Genomic DNA, 26,032 nt, shown 5'->3' on the forward strand with positions numbered 1-26,032 from the left:
GTCTTGCATTGTGGAATTTTTTTTTTAAAGGAGAACCATGACATGACCAAAGTCCATGCGGATTCGAATTGTCCTGGTCATTTTTTTCTAAAACGAACATAAATGGGGTGGAATGGTCATTTTTTTCTAAAACGAACATAAATGGGGTGGAATGATATTTGTGTCCCCGTCCCGATCTCACATCGATTCTGTCCCGAACACTAATAAATATAATTAAATATATAGTATTACCAATATATTTATTTATTCTCCCTATTTTATAAGTCTTTTAAATTTATTTATTTTATAATAAAACAAAATTTTAATATATTATAATATATATATATTAAAATATTCGTTTATATAATTTAAATAATTTTTTATCTTTTTAGAAAATATAATATAACCGCATGAATTTCTCGAAAGGACCGAAATCTAACGGGATGAGAATAATAGTAAAAAATAAATCTTAAAGTAAAATGGGACGGGAATGATAAACACATTAACCACCCCAATTCGCCACATTGCCATCGACAAACCATCATTATGAGTATTGTTTAAACATCTAAAGACAATATTTGATTTTTCTTAAGGAAAATTATTTTACTTAAATTACTTTAGATGTTTAGAAATAAATTTTAGGTCAGTTGATGATTGAGCAAAAGTAATGTCAGGATTGGAATGGGCAATCCAACCATGGCGAAATGAGGGTTTGTGCTAATGTCATCGAATAATTTAATTCACTTCTTTTCTTTTCTTTTCTTTTCTTTTCTTTTCTTTTCTTTTCTTTTCTTTTCTTAGATTTGAAAAACTTATCATCTTCATTCATCTAATGTCTTGAATTGCATGATTTCTATCCAAATAGCTGATAACTCTAATTTTACAAAAATGAATATTTAACTATTTCTATAATTTAACAATATTATGTGCAAATTTCTATATCTTTTTTAAGTACAAATCTAAATTTCTTAAAACAATATAGTTAGTTATATTATAGTGTTGGAGAAATTGAATAATAGAACCTGTTTAGCAATTCATAAACAAACAAGTTACAACAAGGCCTAACAATTCTTTTTTTCTTTTGTGTAATCAAATAGGCAGCCAAAACAATTGAGCATCAAACAATCAAAGAAACAGAGAGCAGAACACCAAGATTTTACGTGGAAAACCCAAATTATGTAAAAACCACGGGACACTTCGGCCACTTAAATCATCCACTATATCAAATGGGTATACAATGTAGTTCAATACAAGCCTAGAGGTAATCTAATCAAAATTATCAATTAACCTCATTCTAACTTGTCATTCACATACATTATCATCATCACTAAAGATGGCTAACCAAATGGAGAAAAGATAAAGTAAATCATAAGAAAAACCTGATGCTTCAATGGAGGAATTTCTGCTTCAATGGAGGAAGAACTGCTGGAAGAGGGAGAGAGAAAAAAACCACTAAAAACTGATGTGTGTTTTTTTTTCCTTAATTAAATACGCCTTAATGGGCTTTATTAATTTGTTAGGCCCAACTGCCAAATGAGCTGACCCAACAAATCTCCCCCGTCAGCGCAACTTCACGGGCTCCAATAAACCCGCTCTCTCCCGACAATCTTCAAACTTGTCCTTAGACAAGGATTTCGTAAACATATCGGCACCTTTCTCACTTGTATGAATCTTCTCCAAGTTCAGCTCTTTTGCTTCAAGCACATCACGTATCCAATGATATCTCACGTCTATGTGTTTGGATCTCGAATGAAAAGCTGAATTCTTTGAGAGATGAATGGCACTTTGACTATTGCAAAACAAAGTGAACTTCTCTTGCTTTTGGCTCAACTCTTGTAGGAAGTTCTTCATCCATAACACCTCTTTACATGCCTCAGTAGCTGCAATATACTCAGTTTCTGTAGTAGACAAATCAACACACTTTTGTAACCTTGACTGTCACGAAACAGCACCGCCTGCAAAGGTAACCAAAAAACCTGATACAAATTTTCTTGAATCAACATCACCCGCCATATCAGAATCTGTAAAGCCTTCCAAAATAGGAGTATCACTTCCGAAGCATAAACGTGCTTTCGAAGAGCCTCGAAGATATCTAAGAATCCACTTAATAGCCAACCAGTGTTCTTCTCCCGGATTGGAGAGGTACCGACTAACAACACCAACCGCGTGTGCTATATCCGGTCTGGTACATACCATGGAATACATAAGACTACCAATTGCAGAGGCATAAGGTACATTCTTCATTTCATCTTTCTCCTTCTCACTTGTAGAACATTGTTTAGAACTCAACTTGAAATGACCTGCAAGTGGAACTGAAACCGGTTTTGCATTTTTCATTGCAAACCTCTCAAGTACCTTCTCAATGTACTTCTCCGGTGATAACCAAAGTGTTCTATTCTTTGTCTTATGATTTTCCATACCTAGGATCTGCTTTACTGAACCCAAATCCTTCATCGCAAAAGACTTGTTCAACTCCCTTTTGAGCTTCTCAATTTTCGCAATATCTTGTCCAACAATCAGCATATCATCAACATAGAGCAGAAGAATAACATAATCATCAACACTGTATCTCTTGATGAAAACACAATGATCAGAAGTAGTCTTACTGTACCCATTTGCTTCCATGAAGGAGTCAAATTTCCTGTACCATTGTCTAGGCGCTTGCTTGAGCCCATACAAGCTTTTCCTTAACCTGCAGACAAGATCTTCTTTACCTTTAACTTTGAAACCCTCGGGTTGTTCCATATAGATCTCTTCCTCCAAGTCACCATGGAGAAATGCAGTCTTCACATCCAGTTGTTCAATTTCCAAATCTTGACTAGCAGCCAATGCTAACACAACTCTGATGGATGACCTCTTCACAACCGGTGAGAAGATCTCTTCAAAATCAATTCCCTTTTTCTGTCCAAAGCCCTTCACAACCAGTCTTGCTTTGTATCGAGGTTGTGAGCTATTCTCTTGGTGCTTCAACTTGAATACCCACTTGTTATTCAAAGTTTTCTTTCCTTTTGGAAGTTTCACCAAGTCATAAATCTCGTTCTCTTGTAAGGAATTTATCTCTTCTTGCATTGCCACCGACCACTTGTTCTTGTTTTCATGAGACAATACTTCTTGATAGGTTTCTGGTTCTCCCCGTCAGTCAACATCACATACTCATTGGGAGGATACCTACTAGAAGGTTGTCGCTGCCTACTAGATTTTCTAATATGTTGATCATTAGGTGGCTCTAGAGAACTATCATCATCTTGTTCATCTTTCTCTGTTGGCTCAGCATCAACTAGAGGAGTCTCATCAACCTCAACTTGGGCATTTTCCACATTATTGGGCTGTGATTGTGGTGTACGAATTCTACCATTGTCAGGAAATTCCTTCTCCGTAGACTTCGGGTTTTCTTTTTTCTCAAAGTCTTCAATGGTCTGATCTTCAAAGAATACCACATCTCTACTTCTAATGAGTTTCTTGTTAACCGGATCCCAACATCGGTACCCAAATTCTCCGTGGCCATACCCAATAAAGATACACTGTCTCGTCTTGCTATCAAGCTTAGCTCTCTCATCTTAAGGAACATGAACAAACACTTAACAACCAAAAACTCTTAAGTGATCATAAGAGACGTCTTTACCTCTCCAAACTCTTTCTGGACCTCACCATCTAAAGGAGTTGAGGGTGAAAGGTTTATCAGATCAACCGATGTCTTCATTGCCTCTCCCCAAAAGGATTTTGGTAACTTAGCATGTGACAACATACACAAAATTCTCTCATTGATAGACCTGTTCATCCTCTCTGCAACTCCATTTTGTTGAGGTGTTTTTGGCACAGTCTTCAAAAGCTTGATCCCATGACTTTTACAGTATTCCACAAATGGTCCTCTGTATTCGCCACCATTGTCCGAACGAACACATTTCAACTTCTTCCCAGTTTCTCTCTCTACTTCAGCATGAAACAACTTGAAGTAATCCAATGATTGATCATTAGTCTTCAAGCAATATGCCCACACCTTCCTTGAGCAATCATCGATAAAAGTGATGTAATAATCAGCACCACCTAAAGTCAAGAAATCCATAAAACATATGTCTGTGTGAACCATATCTAGGATATTGGGCTTCCTAGATGGAGAGAAACTTTTGAAAGAAACTCTATGTTGCTTACCAACTAAGCAATTTGTGCATGTCTTCAAATCCGTGGACTTTAAGCCCTGAAGATCGATTGTCTTGGAGAAAACTCGCATGTTATTTTGACTTAAGTGACCAAGTCGCTTATGCCAAAGTTGAGCTGAATAATCATTAACTACATTTGCTTCTCCCCCGTAAGACTTAGTCTCTGTCACATAAAGAGAACTGACATTCTTTCATTTAGCTATCACCAAAGACCCCTTAGTGAGTTTCCATTTTCCTTCATCAATGTAACTATGATAGCCATCATCATCAAGAATACCAGTAGAGATCAAATTCATCCAAATATCGGAAACATGTCGAACAATCTTCAAAAGTAGTTTGCACGAAGTGTTAGTATCCAAACAAACATCTTCTTTTCTAACAATCTTACACGTAACATGGTTTCACAACGTCACTGAACCAAACTGTCCACTAGTGTAAGAAGCAAATATATCACAACGATTGGTGACATGATAAGAAGCACCCGAGTCTACCACCCATTGTGTATCTTGAGAAACAAGGTTGATACTATCATTGTCGTAAATAATATCGATGTCATTACCACCCACATCTGTAACCTTACTACTTTCATCTTGCTTATTCTCCTTTTGTTCCCGTTTCAAAGATCTGCACTGATACTTCTTGTGTCCTGTCTTGCCACAATGATAACATGTAATCTCTTTTCTCGAGCTGGATGTTCCCCGTGACCTGTCTGAACTGCCACTACGATTCTTTGGAGTTTTACTTTTACTTCTACCCTTTTTTTCAGTCACGAACACCTAACTTGGAGTCGAGACGCCCTATTCTTTTCTTCTAGCATCTTCATTCAACATGCTCTCTCTCATCATTTTCAAAGTGAGCTTACCTTGTGGAATAGAATTGGTAATTGAAACCACAAGTGTCTCACAACTATCAGGCAGGGAATTAATCAAACACATAGCATGAAGCTCATCATCAAATTTCATTCCTATCGTAGCCAACTCATTTAGAATCCCCTGAAAAGCATTTAGATGCTCAGACATAGAAGACCCATCTTGATATTTCAACGAGCAAAGCTTCCTAAATAGAAATGCTCTGTTTTGAGTGTTGTTCTTCTCATACAGTTCACTCAAAATAGTCCACACTTTATAAGCATTAACTTCAGTAGCCACATGCTGATACACACTGTTGTCAACCCATTGCCTGATTTTACCAACTGCCTTTCTGTTCAGCTTCTTCCAATCTGCATTTGTCATAGCCTCTGGTTTTCCTTTATCACCCAAAATAGTGTCTTCATAATCATAATTACACAATAAGTCTTCCATCTGTGACTTCCAGATTGTGTAATTGGTAGCTGTGAGTTTGATCATCGTGCCATTACTACTCAACGATTCTTTCATTTGAATTATACAAGAATCTCCACCAAACGAACTCAGCTCTAATACCACTTGTTGGAGAAATCGAATAATAGCACATGTTTAGCAATTCATAAATAAACAAGCTACAACAAGGCCTAACAATTCTTTTTCTCTTTTGTGTAATCAAATAGGCAGCCAAAACAATTGAGCATCAAACAATCAAAGAAATAGAGAGTAGAACACCAAGATTTTACGTGGAAAACCCAAATTAGGTAAAAACCACGGGACACTTCGGGCACTTAAATCATCCACTATATCAAATGGGTATACAATGTAGTTCAATACAAGCCTAGAGGTAATCTAATCAAAATTATCAATTAACCTCATTCTAACTTGTCATTCACATACATTATCATCATCACTAAAGATGGCTAACCAAATGGAGAAGAGATAAAGGAAATCAGAAGAAAAACCTGATGCTTTAATGGAGGAATTTCTGCTTCAATGGAGGAAGAACTGCTGAAAGAGGGAGAGAGAAAAAAATCACTAAAAACTACTGTGTGTTTTTTTTTTCTTAATTAAATATGTCCTAATGGACTTTTTTAATTTGTTAGGCCCAGCTGCCAAATGAGCTGACCCAACATATAGTTGGGAGTGAGAGTTTTTTTTTTAAAAAATTATGTGTTTTTAATTGGAGTTGCATTACCTTAATTCTAATTGTTGAATATCAATTCAATTATTTCTTCATTTTTTTTGGAAAACTAATATCATTTTATGAAATAAATATTTTATATATATATATATATATATATATATATATATATTATAGTTTAAATATTACTTCAATACACATAAATTGAGCATGTGTGCAAACTTAAGGAAGAAGAAAGATTGGGCATAAAAAATTGTTTAGAATGGAATAAAACTTTTATTTATCAGCATTTATGGGCGAAAAAGACGAATGCATTATGGGTTAGATGGAATTGAGATTCATGTCTCCCCTCATAGAGGGGCAAATCAGTAAATATATATATTTTAAAATATTAAAAAAACTATGAGAGGGAACACAAGAAACATGTGAGATACGAAGATCACATCTGGGTTAGATGGGTTCACTCTAGGTTTAGGAAGAATGAGGCTAACATCTGAATTTGCAAAATCAAGGAAGGCAATAGATGGGTCACTAAAGAAGATCCTCAAGTTACAACATAGTGCAAGAAATATGATTGAGGTCTGCTTTGGTGATGGTAAAGATACTCTTTTTTTTGTATGATCTAAGGGTGGCAAATGGAATGCACATTTGAAGCAAATTTCAGAAGGTGTTAAAATTATTGAGGAGGTGAATGTTCTGATATTCATAAATGGAAAGTGAAGAAGGTTAATGGTAAATTCAATTCAAACTTGGCATGGAATTGTTTAAGGGCAGTCCGTTCCTTGGCCTCATTTGGTTGGTCTTCCAAAATCATACATCGGCATCAAGTGGTCATTTGGCTTGCATTATGTGAAAGGCTCGTGACAAGAGATATTATAACCAGGTACATGACTATTCCTAGTTTGAGTTGGGTTCTTTGTTTGAAAAGTAGTGAGTCTTGCTCATATTTTTTAGAATGCCCATATGCCAATACAAATTTGAAAAGTTTTTCATTTTTTTCTTTTCAATGTCATGAAATAACATTAAGATTTTTTCAAGGATAAGAAGGAATGATGATGAGTTTGACGTGTTCATTATATATCATTTGTGTCTACTTGATTTGTTAATGGTTTGAGTTATTTGTATACTTGTTATTTTTCATTTCATTATTTGTCTTGATATTTATAAAAAAAAAATATCTTGTTTAAACTTAGACTCAAACCTAAATATAAACTTCATACATTATTTTTTAATTATTATACAATTTTATTTTTAAACTAAAATTAATTAAATTTTAAAATTTTAAAATCTATTTTTTTTGTAAAAGCATTAGAACTTCAAAGATTTTACCTTAGAGATAAAATGTTTTCTGCTTCGATTCTTACTAAAAACTTCTCCCCTAAAAGATCTATGATTGTGTGTGTCGTGTCAAACACCCAAAACAAATCTAAATAATTAAAAAAAAATGAGGCTAATAATATGTTACATACACAGAATACACCATATAATCAAAGTTTAAAAGATCATGATGCTCTAAATCAAGATTTTGAAATTTGAAGAACCCAACTCAATATTTACTATAGTAAATACAATAGAGATAAAGCAAGTGGCATTAGAAATAGAAATATAGACTCGTTAGGTCGACACAATTTTTCACTTTTTTATGCCTCAATTTCAAAGCTAAACTCTAACAAGTAACATCACAAACAAAACGCAATATTTCAACTTACTTGTTCTCAATCGCTATCAGATTCTTCATGTTCATCTTTCTCTTTTGCATGATCACCACCACTCGAAGCGAGCTCGGTTTCAAAACTAGTCTTCGATGGTAATCTTTCGTACACTCTCGAACCAACCGGAAGAAGCTTAAATCGCCCAATAACAAGCCTCTTACTAATCTCCTCGTAATTCCATCTCTGTTGAATGAATACAATAACCGCAAGCAAAATTGCAGTCACAGGTATCGCAGCATCACTAAACCTCGTGTAGAAATCCAAACGCGGATTAACAAACTCATATTCCTCCGAAAAATAAGGATTAACAGTAGGCGGTCTTACGTAATCATAAACATGCGGCAGAATTCTCACGACAGTTATACCGATAAAATAGAGTTTCCTCAGCGGACGACAGTCAATCTGCCATACGAGGTTTCCAATTATCTGAGGAAGAAGAAACCAGTCTTGAATTAAACCGATATACTCTTCCAGCTCAAACTCCCATTCCTTAACTGTCTGCTGATTCCCAAACGAATCTATTGTATTCGATTTAACCTTTTTTTGGCTCGTTTTCGCGAGAATTACGAAATACATGATCAAATGCGTGATTAAAGTCACGACAACCACCCGTTTCTCGCTGGGGACGCGATGAGGCTCTTGAGGAGCTCTCGAGAGTAATTTAATGCGAGATTTCCATACTTTCTGGAGGAGACGGAGTGTTAACAGAAACGCGACGAGTACTAGAAGCTTAACAGCATAACAGATCAAATTCGACGAACTTTCGTAAGTTTCAGATTTCATTCGTTTGAAAATCGCTTCCGCGCCCGTAACCAAGGATAAGCTATATCCGATTAGTTGAACTCCTATCATCGTAAGAGAAATATAAGGGACAAAATCAACATTGTCTCTGACGTAAAATAACTGACTAACGATAAAACCGATCGCAACCGAAAGTGTAACCATCCTAAATATTCCCTCCAAAACTGTACGTGAAATGATATCTTCGCGTTGTTTCCGATACATGATGGGAAACGTCTGGAGATTAACCGGTTTGAAATACAACGGATCGTCTTCGTTTCTGCGACTCGATATCGAAAGCGTGGCAGTTGGAGACAACCATTGATTTGAAGTGGATGGGTAAGAAACCACAACTTCGACTAAACAATCCAAACCGAATTCAAGATCGTTACTTTCCGAAAGAATTGTCCACGAAGCACGAACGTCTCTACATCCGATTAAATACATCTTTCCGACTCGCTGATCGTATAAACCCTCCAAGAAAACCGACGAAAAATTAGTGTTCGAGTTCGAATCTCCACTGAGCGTGAGTTGAGCCGATATGTTGAGAAGAAGCTGGTTTTCGGTATATTCCTTTTCGACGCGATAAGGAGTCTCCTCGGTTATGGTATCGTTTGATGGCCAGAATCGTCCGAATAATTTTCCTATCGAGATGATTTCCAATTGGATTCTCGTTTTAAGGGGATCATGAACTGCGGAAGTTTGAAGAGTGAGATCTTCCGACAGATAGGAAAGACTGATTTCGAATGCTTCTGTATCTTCCAATTTCGGGAAATTGAGTAAAGATTTCTTAATAATATCTCCAACGCTAAACGGTTCTTTCTTCTCCATGATTGCGATAGCTTGATCGATCTTTGAATATCTGTAATATGGATGAGCTGAAGTATACTTATCCCAAAGCTCAGCAGGCCTCACTAGCTTTTCAAACGATAACGGATAAAAGGAACTATTTTCGTTTCTGTTTTTATCCACAATGCTCGATATAGTTCCTTTGATTATACTTCTTTGCTGTATCGAAAAAACGAGAGGAATGTACAGAATAACTCGAGAATCACAACCGCCATTTCCATGGCAGCCTATCATACAGAGCTGGCCAGACGATGCTTTCCATTTTCCTTCTAACAAAAGCGTCATGTTATTCAGTCCAGTTCTTTCGCCAGCATAATATTGGTTCTCAAACGGAGGAACAGCTCTGAAAACAGCTGAAATCCTTTCTATCGAATCTTCTTGCTTGCATCGAACATCCTGAAGAACAAGCTTAACATCCTTAAACCCTCCATCGGTCTTCTTTATTCCATAATCTGATGAAAACGGACCCAATTTGCTACAGAATTCGTCAGTGCCACTGCATCCCCAGTTAGGTGATATCGATAGGAATTCTTCGTGAGAAGAACTTGTCAGGAATGAACAGAGGTCCCGGCCTTTATAGACATTTACATGATCAGAAGTGGAGCTATCTGGATATGGATAAGGATCGCAGGCGCGAGAGACTAACTCTTCTGAACCGAATTCATAATCAGCAGAAGCACCCATCCACGAAGAGATATAAACGTCGTCAAAGTATTTCTGGCTCGATTTAGGATTCAAACTCGTCATTTTACCATGGATTTCTCTATTGGTTAAGGTTAATGTCATTGGAAAGTGAAGAACTAGTAAAATTTGATCATCTTGTAGAAGAGGAGGTTGATTAGTATAACCAGAAACCTTATCCCATTCCCATGGATCAGGAGACTGAGGTTCGCGAGCAGGCAGCATCGCATTACCTAGCAAACACAGAACTCTTTCCCCTCCATTTTCCGTATAGACTCCTTGAAAAGAAACCAATAACTCAGAATGGCCTGGCCATATGTTAAAATAAGGATTTTCTTCATATCGTCTCCTTCCATTAAGCAATCCCTGCCTAGTAAAGCCAATCAGTAAAGATCCACTAACAAGGAACGATTTCTTAGACCGATGAGCTCGATCAACATCCATTAACCGGAAAGAAATCAAGTTCAATGGCGATTCACGAGCCATTACTGAACCATTTGGTGCATCCCTATCATCGAATGGCATTAAGGACGCCTTATCATTACCTCCCTGCCTCCAATCACCATTGGTGAAAGACAGTTCTTCCTTAATGCTATACAATCCAGTATCATCAGGTTTAAGTTCAGATGCAGAAGATATAACAGTTCCACATACTTTGTTAACCTCATCAATCCTATCATAACTGTAGGTCACAGGATGATGATTTCTAGGTCCAAAACGATAACCTTCTTTATAAGCATTTGTGAAATTGATATTCAATATAAGAAAACAGAAAAATGATCTCCGCCAAATATTTGCTAGATCTATTGTCTTCATATGTTCGATTGTTTGTTTGTTTCAAAACCTAAACCTATATCCTTCTTCTTTCACGATCTTTACTCAGTTGTTGTTCAGTTCACAGACTTACAGATCCAAAGCTAAAAAAACAAAAACAGTCCTATATGAGATTGCTTGCATTTTCGAAATCACAAAAGTTCAACAATAGCAGAACAACAACAACAAGAACAAGAACAATAGCTTCAAATTCGATAATAAGGAGTAAGAACACTGACCTCAAAACTGATCCAGATTCCAGGCCTTTGAAGGTTTCCATTACATGATATTTGAAAGAGCTTGAAACTGAATCTGGTGATGTGAAGTGATTGAAAGAGAGAGAAGTCTTCAATTTCTGATCTGGTTAGAGAGAAGAGAGGGACTGGTGACCGACTAATGAAGAGTGAGGTTGAGAAGGAGGGATGACTTGTTTCTATTGAAGGCGACGACCGGAACTCCATAATTTTGGAATTCAATTTTAATCTTCAATATAATCATTTTCAAATAATCCGGGAATATATTAAAAGATTAGTTAGATTAGGTGATTAATAATATACTTATAACTATGATTAGTATTAATGTGTATTTAGTTAAAGAGTAATGTATAATAACTTGTATTAATAGAATGTATAATTATTGCATTAATTATTTATAACAGTGTGTACAAATAATTCAATTTATTCATTGATTAAACTCTCTCACCAAACATTTATATTCAATCATTCTTTTATTTAATTAAAAAAAAAAAGAAGTTTTTTCTCACCCTCATTCCCAAAATTACCTATTTATTCTAATATTTTTCTTATTTTATTTATTTTATTGAATTATTAAAAACATTTATTATTAAGTATAATTAATTAATTAATTTTTAATATATTTTTTTACTTTATTTATTTAATTAAAAATATAAAATATTATTTTTTTTTATATTATAATTGTTTAAAATATATAAAATATTAAAGTGCGTAATATTTTATTATATTAATTATATATATTTTAAAATATTTATAAAAACGAATGATTTAATTTTTTATTTATAAATAAAATTATCTATCAACTAAGATAATAAGATGTCTTTAAAATATTATATATTAATAATTAATTAAATTAAAATAATTTTTGTAATTGTTTATTAATATTTTCATTTATTATTATTTATAACTAAAAAAATTATAACAAAATTTAACGTAAAAGGAATGAAATCATATTTTTTTAATAAAAAAAATTGTTAAAACGAAAATAAATATTAAAAAAACGATATAAAGAATATTAAATTAAAAAATTAAAAAATATATATTAGAAAATAATTAATTAAATTTAATGAATAAAAAAATTTAATAAAAAATTTAAATAAATAAAATTAATTTAAATAAGTAAAATAAACAATATAATAAATATAAATATATAAAAGTGGTAGTGATAAATAGGTAATTTTAGAGTGTGAGTGAGGAGTGGGAAATTTGAGGAAATGACCCTAAAGAGGGATTTACGGATGGTGAGGTCTGATAATTTTAATAGCGCTGGTGACCTCCAAATTTTTTTCTGACGAAAATGCCCCTATTGCGTCACGCACCCTCCAGTTGCGTGACGCACCCGAGAGCATTGTGAAAAGTCCACAATGTCCTTACTATATAATTAAAAAAATTCCAGTTTTCCCATTTCTTTTCATTTCTTTCTTTCTTGTTCTCTTTCTTCACTTCCCTTTCTCCTCCTTCTCTCTAAAAAGGACAACCACCGACGATCTCCGACGAAGACGGTGGAATCCCAACGAAGGAGATGTCTCTTTCTGCTACTGGTATTCTTCCTCCTTCCTTTATTTCTCTCTTTCCACGCTTTGTTTGTTAGGGTTTAGTGATTAGGGAATGAGTAGTTGAATGTCACCGTTGCGGCGGAATCCGGGTGCGTCATGCAGTTGCGTAACGCACCCCAGACCATTTATAGCTATTACTTGCATTTCATTGTTACGGTGTCTCTCGAGTGATACTATCATTTTTTTCAATTGCAGCTGAAATATTTGCTGACGTATTTGTTATGTACAATGGAGAGTGGCAAATTGCAGCCAATGGTACCAGGTCTTTCTCTGCACAATCATGCAAAACTATGGATATTAGTGCAGAACCTATTACATTAGACATGGTTTGTATAACTGTGTAACTTATAGCATTAAAATAACTGGTTTGCAGAACCTATTATAATAACATATATAACATCAACAACGTTTGATATCATTAAATCAACCATATTACAAAGGTTTGGGATTAACATTACAAAAATTTGATATCAGTACAAAAGTTTCATAAATAACCTATGGATCTACAAGTCCATGAAATAACCTCACCGCCCACTTTTCTCTCCAAACTTTCATCTCATTTGAGGTCACTTCTGCTAGATTCAGGTTTGCAGTCAAGTACTCTATATACATTAGTACAAAGACACCACAATCTTCACTCTTAGTTGCTTTGGGGACTTCTGACTCTGGAAGTCTTGTGTATGGCAAAACAGAATCAGGGTTAAGCAGAGGAAATCTTTGTTTATCTTCAAGAGGCAATGCCTTGTCAAATATAACCGGAATCATTTCGTACATCGGTAGCACAAATTCATCAAGATTAGCATAACATCCAGGATCGCAGTCATATACGTCTACGCGCCATTGCTGTAGACGGACAACACAAAGTATCCAGTGGACGTCTTTGATGTTCAAAGGAATATATATATATATAATCGCATACTTTCCAACTATTCATAAAGTTGTTTTCATTGCCCAAGAAGTATTCGAAAAAGTTTTCAATGTCATACTCAATACGACTTTCCTTAAATTTAGGGTAACCAGCAGTGAACCTGGTGTGGAGCCAACAATCTCCAATAAAGAAGTTTTTCTTATATGTCTTTGGATATAGCAAAGATCTTCTTCTCAGAATGAAGCAGCCTGCATTGATTTCCTACACGAGAGAAAAACATTCAAAATACAATCTGCAAATGTGAAATTATTCTAACATGAATATTACTTACATCATCTTGCAGCCAGTTGAACCTTTTTAGCACTCGGCGAAATAAGTCCTTATCACCTAACATAGTATGGAGCTCAATTTTTGTGCCGTCAGTGTTTGGATCTTTAAGCCATGTTTGCAATTGATGAAGAAGTTGATCGTCATATTTTAGAAGTGGATTGACGGTGATAGGATCTTTTAACTTAGACAGTTTCAGATTAGGGTCGGTGAAATCTGGATCATTCTTCTGCCTCCTATTCCTTCTCGTGACCAATATGTCTTTCTTAGGAAGAGGAGGAGGAGTATTGATTATTTTCAGTTCATCTTCATCGTTTTCCTCTTTCTTCTTCCCCACCTTCTTCCCCACCTTCTTCTGAAAAGTCTTTTGTATAGGCTTTCTCTTCACTGGCTTCTCCACTTTTTCTTTCTTCTCCACTTCTTCTTTCTTCTCCCCTTCTTCTTTGTTCTCCCCTTCTTCTTTGTTCTCCCCTTCAATAGGATCAATAGGATCTTCAACAAGGGTCTCAATAGGATCTTCAACAAGGTTGTCAATCGGATCCTCAACAACCTTCTCATTCTCATTCACTGCCTCTTGAAGAATGTTCTCTATCGACGGATCCTCAACAACCTTCTCATTCTCATTCACTGCCTCTTGAAGAATGTTCTTTATCGGCGGATCATTCTCATTCTCAATCTTCTTCTGCTCCAATTTAACACTGTCCTGCAAAATGGCTCCATTATTAACCTTCTCATTCTCCTTTTGCTCCTCTTCTTCATCGAGAATGTCATTCAGACCAATGTCATTCTCCTTTTCTTCCTCTTCTTCATTACGAATGTCATACAGACCAATGTCATTCTCCTTTTCCCCTTCTTCGTCACAAATGTCATTCAGACCGATGTCATTCTCCTTTTGCTCCTGCTACAAAATTGAAAAGAATTTATATTCAGGATGCGTGACGCAGTTGCGTCAAGTAGCTGTGTCACACAGTTGCGTCATGCATGATGCGTCAAGAAGCTACGTCACGCAGCTGCGTCATGCATGATGCGTCAAGCAGCTGCGTCACGCAAGATTCGTCAACAAGCAACCAAACAGACCCAAACAATAACCAAGATGCGTCAGACATAAAGTAGTAAAAAACAGAAAGCTCAAACAGAATTACCTGGTTGGTGACATGGTTGGCGAACTGGTTGCTTAGACTGAGAATCATCTTTTCTAACAGAATAAAGTAGTTTTGTTGATTCAATTTGATGTCTCTTATGTCTCTCTTCATCTCTTCGACATCTTTCTTTATCTCTTCGACATCCTTCTTTATCACTTCGGCATCCTTTATCTGAACAGGAGATGCCGGTGTCGGTTCACGTGCAGGTGTCAGTGATGATGGAGGTGTTGAAGTTGTGGATGAGGGACTCATGTGACGCAGGCTACGACGCTTGGTGGCTGCTTTGCTGGGGGATATATCATTATATTCAACCTTCCTCTTCCTCTTGGAAGGTTGGACAGTAGTAGGTTCTTTATCAACATCTTCATCAACATCTTGATCTTCATCTTCATCAGCCTTTCTCTTTCTACCCCCATCAGTAACTCCCTCAAACAAATCATCGAATGAATTGTCAATTTGTTCAAAATCTTCCCCACTGTACAAACTCGTCTCCGTGGAGGACTCTTCCATCTTAGAAAACACAGAGCTATTAAAGGCAGATTGTACCTCCTAAAATGTGTTCTTCCTTTTGGATTGATACAATAGTATCCTTGGGCGAAAAGGGCCATCAACATTCTTCCTTGTGGCGAATTTACGGACAAAGTTTTGAATAACCTCATAGCTCCACACTTGTAGTGCTAGTACAAACCCATAAACGTTATAAGCAAAAGAATTAGTAACTCCACTCCCTTTCCTGGACATATATACGGACCTGTGGTGTTTCATGTCCTGGTCAAGACCCCTCATGGTGAATCTAAAGGACAACTTTCCCCATGGAAATCGGAGGAAATCTTCAACATCTTCAACCATATGGATAATTTTGAGATTTAAAATCCGTTTTGGGTCATATGAGAAGAGGTACTAGTTAATCAAGCAGATTAGCCCGATCTTCCATGCGTCTTCCTTATCGGTGCATTTCATAAAAATATATTCCAACTCCTGTATTCGAATTGACGTATTCCTTTTGAAATATTTAATCAGCAATGGTGGACAACCTCGACATTCATCTTTGTATATGGCAATCTGTCGAAGTTGAGGCCTGTAATCAATGCGTACTCTTTCATACCAAAAGTATATTCCTCCCCATTCAAGTTGAAAATCATCCTATTCAAATTGGCCTTAACCTTCCGAAGCAGCAACTGATGTAAAATTGTCCCTGAGAACAACAAGTCTGGTACTCCTTTCAATAAATACTGAAATTGGGAATTTAGAGCCCTCTCCAAAAGATCCAGCGCTTCAAACCTATCAGATACTTTTTTCAGGGCTAGGACAGATTTCAATGAAATCCTATCATGAAAATCATAAACCGTGAAGTCTGCCATCTACAAAAGGGAAAACAAAAACAACAATGTTTATGAAAACCTTTCACAACAAATCTAAACAAACGAGAAGAAAAGCAACCGTCAAAATAGCTAGAAACAACTGTCACCTGCGTTACGCAACCTGCGTGACGCAACCGCAAGACGCAACCCAACCCATAAACCATGCATGAACCATTTGCAAGCAATAAGCAACCTACCCTAAACCCTAACATGCATGATCCATTTAAAAGCAAGAAGCAACCCTAAACTCTGACATAAAACATGCATGAACCATTTGAAAGCAAGAAGCAACCATAAACCCTAACATAAAACATGCATGAACCATTTGCAAGCATGAAGCAACCCTAAATCCTAACATAAACCATGAATGAACCATTTGTAAGCAAGAAGCAACCAACCCTAAAATAACATGAGCATAAATCATGCATGAACCATTTGCAAGCAAGACGCAACCTAAACCATAACATAAACCAACATAACTAAAACTAACCTGATGAAGTCAATGAATGAACGAGAAGACAAAGATGAAGACGAGCAGGAAGAGACGTCGAGGCAGGTGCGTCGTCGAGGCAGGTGCGTCGTTGGGTGCGAGAGAGAGAGAGCATGAATAGTGGTCGAGGCTTATTTGGGTTTTTATATAAAATAAAAATAAATGTGACGCATCGTATCCTACTTGACGCATCCGAGTTGACGCATCCGAGTTGACGCATCCGACTTGACGCATCCATCTTGACGCATTCATCTTGACGCATCCATCTTGACGCATCCGACTTGACGCATCCGACTTGACGCATCCATCTTGACACATCCTACGTGACGCATCCTACCAAACAAACAACCTACATTCAACGAATCAGGGCGAATCAATGAGGAACGTTCTGTAAAGGAAATCAACACAAACTGTATAGGAAATCAACACAAACAATCACGAAATAAACACAAAATATAAACGAATATAGTGGAATGGTCGAATGAAATGTCAATTTGTTCAAAATCCTCTACACTGTGCAAACTCGTCTCCGTTGGAAGTTCTTCGCAGGTATAGGCCATTGAATATGGTGGAATGGTCGACGATGCCTCTTCGATTGGTTTTCGGCGATGAAAAAGAAGAGAAAGTCTTCTCCGCCACCATTAGGGTTCACGGCGGAGAAGACGGGGAAGACATGGATGAGAGAGAAAATGAATCGAAAATGAAAAAAAAATTATGACTTTATAGGGTTTAGGGTGCGTCACGCAGCTGGAGGGTGTGTGACGCAGGGGTATAATGGTCATTAAAAAATTTAGGGGTCACCAGTGCTATTAAAATTATCAGCCCTCACCATCGGCTATTTGACCCCTCTTTAGGGTCATTTCCTCAAATTTCCCCGAGGAGTGGGGTAGGAGTGGGGATGTAAGAGGGGTGGGAAAAACAATTCGCTTACCATTACCAAACATGTTTTTACCAATTAGTCAAGTCGAGCTCAAATATCGAGCTCGACTCGGTTAAATATTTATTAGTTCGATTCGAATTTGAACTCGAGCTCGAACGAGTTTATAAAATTCGAGTTCAACTCGACTATTTATCTACAAGTTCGGCTCGATTCGAAAAACTTGGAATAAAATTAAATTTTCAAATATTTATTTTGAATTTTAGATTTAAATATTAAAATAGAAAAAACATTATTTATTATCCGGCTCGAAAAAACTCTAAAAGTCATCGAGCAAATACTATATGAGTTCGAGCTCGACTCGAATATTAATCAAACTGACTCGAGCTCAACTCGAACTTGCTCAAAATCAATCTCAAATCGAGCTTTGACCGAGCGGTTCACGAGCAACTCGACTGCCCTAGTCTTACTTAAAATAAATAAAATATATTTTTGATTTTATTTACGTTGAAAACACTATTTTAAGTATGATAATCTATATTTCTAAATTTTTTTATTAAAAACATATAATTTGATTGATAATTGTATTATATAAAATGAAATTCTTATTTATATATATTTTTTTATAACCCAATTTTATAATAAAGTATATTTAGAAGGGCTTAGATAATTTGTACAAAAGTACCCTTGAAATTAGAAATGTAAGTAAAAAATTTCATTAATTAAATATTTTTATTTTTATAAAGGATTTGATATTTTCGTTAAACTATAATTTTACAAATTATAATACAACTTCTGACATTAATTATTATCAATATAAACAACATTATTTTCTACTGTAAAATTTCAAGTTCTCAATTTATTTATATATATATTTTTTAATAAAGGTGAACTATAATAAAATATTACACAATATTTATTTATAATTTTGTTAAAATGAATTATCAAATTATAATTTTATACTTCTAATTTAAATTTAATAAATGTATTTAAATTTATAAATTAAGTAATATAATAATTGAAATAATATAATAAAAAACAATATTTTTTAACCTACAAAATTAAAAACTTATATCAAATGTAAGTTTAGGCATTCCACCTATCTGAATTTATTTATTTATATTTTTTTTTTTGCTGAAATATTGAGTTTTTTTTTAATGAATATTGAAAAATAATATTGTTGGATAAAATTTATGTTATTTATAATCTGTATAGTATAATATAAATTTTTATATTTTTATATTTAAAATTTAAAATTTAAATTTAATAAAATTATTATAATATTTTATGGAAAGAATGTAAATTTTATTTATAATGTTGGTTCAAAGTATTAAATTTATTATTAAAGTTATAAAATTATATTTATTTTTATAAATTTAATAAATAAAAAATATCAAATTTATTTTCCTTATCATCGGGAATTATTAAAACACTAGTTGATATCCACATATTTTTATAAACCAATTTTATAATTTCAAACAATCTTTTATCATTAAAAATAAATAAATAATTTAATAGTCTTCTAACTAACTCTTTCTTCTAAATTTTAAAAGTCTTCCCGCCTTAAATGTTAATTATCTGTTATCCTCTTTCTCAGATTTTTCCGACTTTAATAATCTCTTGACCAACACTGCTTACGGCCTCGATCTCGCCACCAAATCCTCCTCACAATCCTCGTTGTCCCTATTTCATACCTCCGTTCCTTCCAATTATTTTGTCTCACTTCCTCAGTCACCAATTTCGTCGACGTAATATGATACCACGTCCTCCTCAAATATCTATCATGTTATGTCTCAAACTTAAATTTATATGTTAGATGTGGACTCGTTGTATTTTATACATTAATTTCGTTAACAAGATATTAAATCAAAAGTAGATATTCATATTATATTCATAAATACCAATTAAAATATGCTAATAATACTATATTTTTTTCAAAACTATTAATTCTTACAAACCTTCATATTTTTTTCTTTAAGTTACATTTGTGTAGGACAAAATATAAAATAATGTAGAGCCTTAATCGATAAATACCTATATATAAATACTTATATATATATATATATATATATATATATATATATATATATATATATATATCACTTTTTCATTATTCTAGATTAATCCTAATATTTGTCTGTAAAGAATTCATCCAATTAGAGTGAACTAAACAATATAAAATAACAATTATTTTAATGGCTAACATAAGTTGCATATATTATGACGAAGAAAATGAGCATCAAATTATTTTAGTTGCACCGTGTTCGTGCACGCACACGGTGGATGCCCACGGTGAAAGATTAAAGAGCTTTAAAATAATTAAAATAAATATTTAGTATGAATTATAGTAAAAAATTATTAAAAAAAATTATTGACATGACATTTATATTCACATATTATATTATATATATAATTCAATTTATTCATTTCAAACATACTTTTATATATATATATATATATATATATATAACACTTTAATTCAATTTTATAAATAAAATTAACATTCTCCTCAATATTTTATTAATAATTAAAATGATAACGATGAAATAATAATTTTAAAAAATAAAAATAAAATGCTAATCATTCAAGTTAATTGTTATATACAGATGGGTAAACAATTATCATTTATTCAGAAAATATAAATATGTAACCTAAAGTATGACATACTATTGATAATGAGAACAAAGTTTCATTTATATGATAAATTACCTTTAAAGTTTCACTTCATTCTTTTTCTGCCAAAATAATATTGTAGGATATATTCAATATGAGTATCACTATCTATTAATTATATATATTTCATTCATTTGTAAGAGTAGTGTCTTATTGATTAATAATTATTTAATTATGATTTTAGTTTTACTAAGATTAAGTGAAATGACATACCTATAGATTCTTAGTAAATTAAAAAGAAAAATTAATAAAACTATATTATGTATTCTTATGTTTTTAGCCAAATATAACAAAATTAAAAGGAAATTGAATGTAATTAAAAGGGTAATTGAACCGTTAATTAATCAAGAGACAGATTTCCTCCACTTATGAGGTGTTCTAACCGGCTTAGCAACCTTCATCTTCATATCCGATGGCGCCCGTCGCCCAAATTCACGTTCACCATCACCTTCCTCAACCCGACCCCTGAACACCGCCGCAACCGACCCGAGCTTTTTCCAATGAGAAAAGTACGACGAAGATCCTTTCTTCTTCTCTAAAAGCTTCTCCATTTGAGCTTGAATAGAAATACAAGTCTTCTGTAACCTCAACATATCTTCTCGAAGCTTCTTTATCTCCATCTGTTGTGCAATCGATTCCCTTTTCGATTGGCAACGACCCGGACCCGCACCCGGACCCTCTAGTTGACACATATTAGGGCTACGTGTACCGCTGAATGACCCACTCCAATCAATTTGTCGGGTCAGCTTAGTTTGCTCTGATAGGAGGATTTGGATTATTGCTCGAACCGGCAGCCGGTAGTTATGGGTGGCGTGGAGGGTGGCTTCCGGCGAGAGTTTCCGGCTGTCAAGTAATCGACATAGTCTCTTCCTTTCTTCCTTTGATAAACTTGGATGTGCCTGCATTATATACAAAATATCAACCATTTTCAAATAATCAACTTTTATTAAGAAATACTCAATTAGACTTAACTTACTTTAAGGTATGTGTCAATGGCACGATACAACCCATCGTTTAATGAACGTGAATGCTCCGGTAGAGCTCCGGCCAAGGTTATAAAGTCCGGTAACAGTAGATTAGAATCAACAGCAACTTCAGCCAAATAAGAATCAATCAGCTTAGCCACCTTAATCAACGAGCCGCCGCCGCTACCCGACCCGACATAGTTTCTAACAATCCGAATAACAAGGTCCACGTCAAGCAGAGTCTCACAAGTGTGATTATAAGAAGGAATCATGAGCTCATTGAGTGAAGCCTGGTCAAGCTGACAAGCCACTCTCTTTTCCAGTTCGTCTCTATAGTTCAAACCGGCTTCCACCATATTAGCTGCTCGGAGTAGCCGGAGGAGGAAATTGCAAGGGACGGCGTCTTTCTCTTGTGGAAGTATTCCGACTAGTTTCTCCACAAATGCTCTCTTCTTCATCCATGTGTTCGTCGGACTCTCTGCCGGCGATGAATCCTGGTTGCCGGCGACGGAAGATGAGAGGTCCGGTAGCCATTTAGATGCGTAGTGGGTGATGATGGATCCGATTAAATCGGGTCGGACTCCTTTGTCTATGATGCCGGAAAGTGTCTTGATGAAGTATTCAACGTCAAGGACGGTGGTTTCATCGAACAAACCTTCGGCCGGAAATTGGGATTCCGGCGAGGATAATTTCTGCATTTTTTTATTATCGATGTTGAATTCTTTCTTAATGAATCCCTGATGATGAATTACTGTATATATATATGTACAGAAACCCAATTCTATTGATTAATTAAATTAGCAAATTAGTAATATCCAAAATCAGTCATTTTCGTCATAATTATCATTCAAGAAGATGAGAGAAAATACATTTAAGTCATTTTCATAGTTGAGTGCTAAATATGGGGATGGGTTTTTGATTTTGTTTTCTTATGTTGGCGACAGCCGAGCATTCTAGTGATTTGCATCTCCTTTCTCTTCACATGTTCATATAACAATACACATAACAAGCCAAATTCAATTTTTTTTTACTTTATTTATTCACCTAAAATATATATAATAGTTTTATTTGAATTTATGTTGGATTATCATTCAAAATGTCTTCAATTTAAGTGGGTAAGTTAATAAAATGAAAAAAGAGAAACAGTTTTCAGAAAAAAATATGGTCTATTTTTGTTAGATAGTGAGAATAAGGAGGTGTAGTAGCTTTCGACATTAAAATAAATTGGCTCGTGAAGGTTGTATTTAATTAATTAATTTTGTTTCATAGTCGAATTGGCTTCATGCATTCCACAGTCTGCACTGCACGCTTTTGTTGTTTTGTTTTTATAAAAAAAGATTCCGTTTCTAATTCATTTTTTCAAACAAATCAAATTAAAATTTTATTTCAATTATCTAAATAAATAAACTAAAATCTAATAAACTAGAGTTAATTATATATTTTTTATTAAAAATTTTATTATTCAATTATTTAATTTATTAATTAAAATAATTTTATTTTTTTTTAATAAAATTTAATTTTTAAATATATAAAAATATATTTTTTTAATTTAATCAATTAAAATTTTAAAAAATTTATTTTTTATCAAAAAAAAAAAAAAATTTCAAAAAATCTCCAAATAACCTAACATCAAACCAGTATGGATGACAATTTGAAACCAATTTTCCCCCGAAACCGAACGTAGATGAGACGAGATGATATTTATGTCCTCTTCCCGAACCGCCCGATCTCACCCCGATTCTGCCCCGAACACTATAAACACAATTAAATATATAAAATCATCAATATATTTACTTATTCATTATATTTTATAAGAGTTATAAATTTTTTTTTTATAATAATATAAAATTTTAATATATTATAATAAAATTTTCATTTATATAATTTTATTGTATAATTTTTATTTAAAAATAATAATTTTATAAACGGTGTGTCGCGGGATTCTCCGAAACCGAACGGAGATGATATTAAAAAAATTCTCGAAATAAAAAGGGGACGAAAAATGTATTGAACCATCCCATTGTTATTCCTAAAACAAGTTAAAAAAAAGTTATTTAAAATTAATAATAAAATTAGAAAATGAAAATTTTATTTGATAAAAAAAAAATATATTATTTTAGTTAAAGAATTACGTGATAAGTAATAATTCAAAGATCAAACACATTTCATATATAGTAAAGAAATAAATAAAAAAAATAAATGCTAAGAAACACATTTAAATTCTTTCAAATGAAAACTAATCTGAAATTTATAAGAAAATTGGTTTAGGGTGTCCACTTATTTATATCTTATCATACTCAACTCATACTTACTGTTTATAAAATTTAAATTATTTTGGTTTGTGTTATTTCACTAACTTAAATTCAAAAAATATTATTTCACCTTATTTGTGACATTATTTAATTCATTAATTAAAATACTTTATATTTTAAATTATATTTTAGTAAAGGATGAGAATTTGAGAAAAAAGAATAACGTCATATCATTAGTTAGAAAAAATAAAAAATATAAAGAAAAATAAAAGAGAAATAAATTATTTTATTTTTTCAGCCAGATTATACCACGTTATTCCCTTTCATGTTACTTCACCCAATCATTTCTCATATATATTAATAACTTGTAAATCTTTTTACTAAAAATATATCTACATCAAAATCATCATTAATTATTAATTTTCAAATAATTCATTTTGTTTAAATCCTTCTCTTTTTTTTTTTGGAAAACAGCTTAATGTCATTTCATTAAAAAATACCCAAAAGATTAAATTTAGACAATTTCTAGATTTGGAAATGAAACAATAATTGAATTACAGACAATAACAATAATCAATTAGAGTCTACAACGTTTTTACTTTTATTCTACTTGTGACATTCTCAAACGAAATATCCCATATCTGGCAGAGTTTTCTATTCTCTTCATTTTTTTCGATTCCTCTCCAGGATTGAATGAGTGCATTTCCATCTGAAGTTATATCTCTCCAAATATCTTCAGCGGTTATACTTCTTCTACTGTGAGTTTTTGAATTTCTTTCTTTCCAGATATTGTAGATTATTGCTCCAAAATAACATTTCAACATACTTACATAGAATGATCTTCCTTTTGCTTTATTCTTCATCCACTCTTGGATTTCTTCCCATATTCCTGGAAAGTTGATGATGTTCATGCCTATATTTTACTAATTTAACTCAACTAGGAAAATTTCCGTGTGCGATGCACACGAATAAGAATAAAAACAACATAAATTAAAAAAACTATAATAATATGTATTCAATGTTTAAATTTTTTAATAAATCACGAATAATATATTAAAATAAAAAATGGAACGCTCTCATTCCACATTTTATTCACTTCGGTAAAACAACTTATTTTTTCACATGTTTCATCACATATTTTTTTCAAATTAATCTCTCATCTCGTGACTTTACACTTTCACTTTGTCAATCAAATATTTGATTCATATTTGTTTAACCACTTTCAAATGATATCGACCTATTATCCCTCGGCAAACCACATCTCAATCACACTTGGTTAAATGTTGTGCTTGTTTTGTTATGTTGCAAATTCAAAACATACAAATAACATTTTTAATTTTATTTTTAATCGTTTTAAGTTTATGGACGAGTCAACCCACAATTTGACTCAAATATCCATTTACTCTCACATATATATCCAAATTAATCACAGCTCTCGATCCGACAATCCAGACACTTTAACAATTAAGCATCATTATATATATATATATTAGTTAGTTAAAAAATTGAACTTTTATTGTTAAAATGTCCCGCGTTCATCAAATTTAGTGTTGAATCTTAAATATAAAGTGTTGTTAGCCTAGTTGGTTAAATGTTGTACTTGTTTTGTTAGGTTGCGAGTTCAAAACATATCTATAGCATTTTTAATTTTATTTTTAACCGTTTTAATTTTATGGACGAGTCAACCCACAATCCGACCCAAGTAACCATTACTCTCACATATATATATACAAATTAATCACAACTCTCGACCCGGCAATCCGGACACTTTAAAAATTAAGCATCATTATATATATAGATAAGTTAATTAAAATTTTGAATTTTTATTGTTAAAATGTCTCGCGTTCATCAAATTTGATGTTGAATCTTAAATATAAAATGTTGTTAGTCTAGTTGGTTAAATGTTATATTTGTTTTGTTAGGTTGCAAGTTCGAAACATACAAATAACATTTTTAATTTGATTTTTAATCATTTTAAGTTTATGGGCGGGTCAACCTACAATCCGACCCAAGTATCCATTTACTCTCACATATATATCCAAATTAGCCACAACTCTCGACCCGGCAATCCGGACACTTTAAAAATTAAGCATCATTATATATATATAGATTAGTTAGTTAAAAAATTGAACTTTTATTGTTAAAATATCTCGCGTTCATCAAATTTGGTGATGAATCTTAAATATAAAGTGTTGTTAGCCTAGTTGGTTAAAAGATTGTACTTGTTTTGTTAAGTTGCAAATTCGAAACATATAAATATCATTTTTAATTTTATTTTTAACCGTTTTAAGTTTATGGGCGGGTCAACCA

At 33.4% G+C, this 26,032-nt stretch overlaps 2 protein-coding genes across 2 annotated transcripts; both read right to left on the reverse strand.

Moving 5' to 3' along the window:
• Window positions 1-7,633: 7,633 nt before the first annotated feature.
• On the reverse strand, window positions 7,634-11,372 carry LOC124929011. The gene is made up of 2 exons (XM_047469265.1): window positions 11,197-11,372; window positions 7,634-11,061 (listed from the first exon to the last, which is right to left on the reverse strand). Exon 2 carries the CDS (start codon window positions 10,958-10,960, stop codon window positions 7,838-7,840), a length of 3,123 nt encoding a protein of 1,040 aa, XP_047325221.1. The 5' UTR covers window positions 10,961-11,061; window positions 11,197-11,372; the 3' UTR covers window positions 7,634-7,837.
• Window positions 11,373-20,770: 9,398 nt separating this feature from the next.
• Window positions 20,771-22,214, reverse strand: LOC124930730 (root phototropism protein 3-like). The gene is made up of 2 exons (XM_047471077.1): window positions 21,482-22,214; window positions 20,771-21,404 (listed from the first exon to the last, which is right to left on the reverse strand). Exons 1-2 carry the CDS (start codon window positions 22,166-22,168, stop codon window positions 20,850-20,852), a joined length of 1,242 nt encoding a protein of 413 aa, XP_047327033.1. The 5' UTR covers window positions 22,169-22,214; the 3' UTR covers window positions 20,771-20,849.
• Between the last annotated feature and the right edge of the window lie 3,818 nt (window positions 22,215-26,032).

Source organism: Impatiens glandulifera, chromosome 3, assembly GCF_907164915.1.
Source record: "Impatiens glandulifera chromosome 3, dImpGla2.1, whole genome shotgun sequence".
Lineage (NCBI taxonomy): Eukaryota > Viridiplantae > Streptophyta > Magnoliopsida > Ericales > Balsaminaceae > Impatiens > Impatiens glandulifera.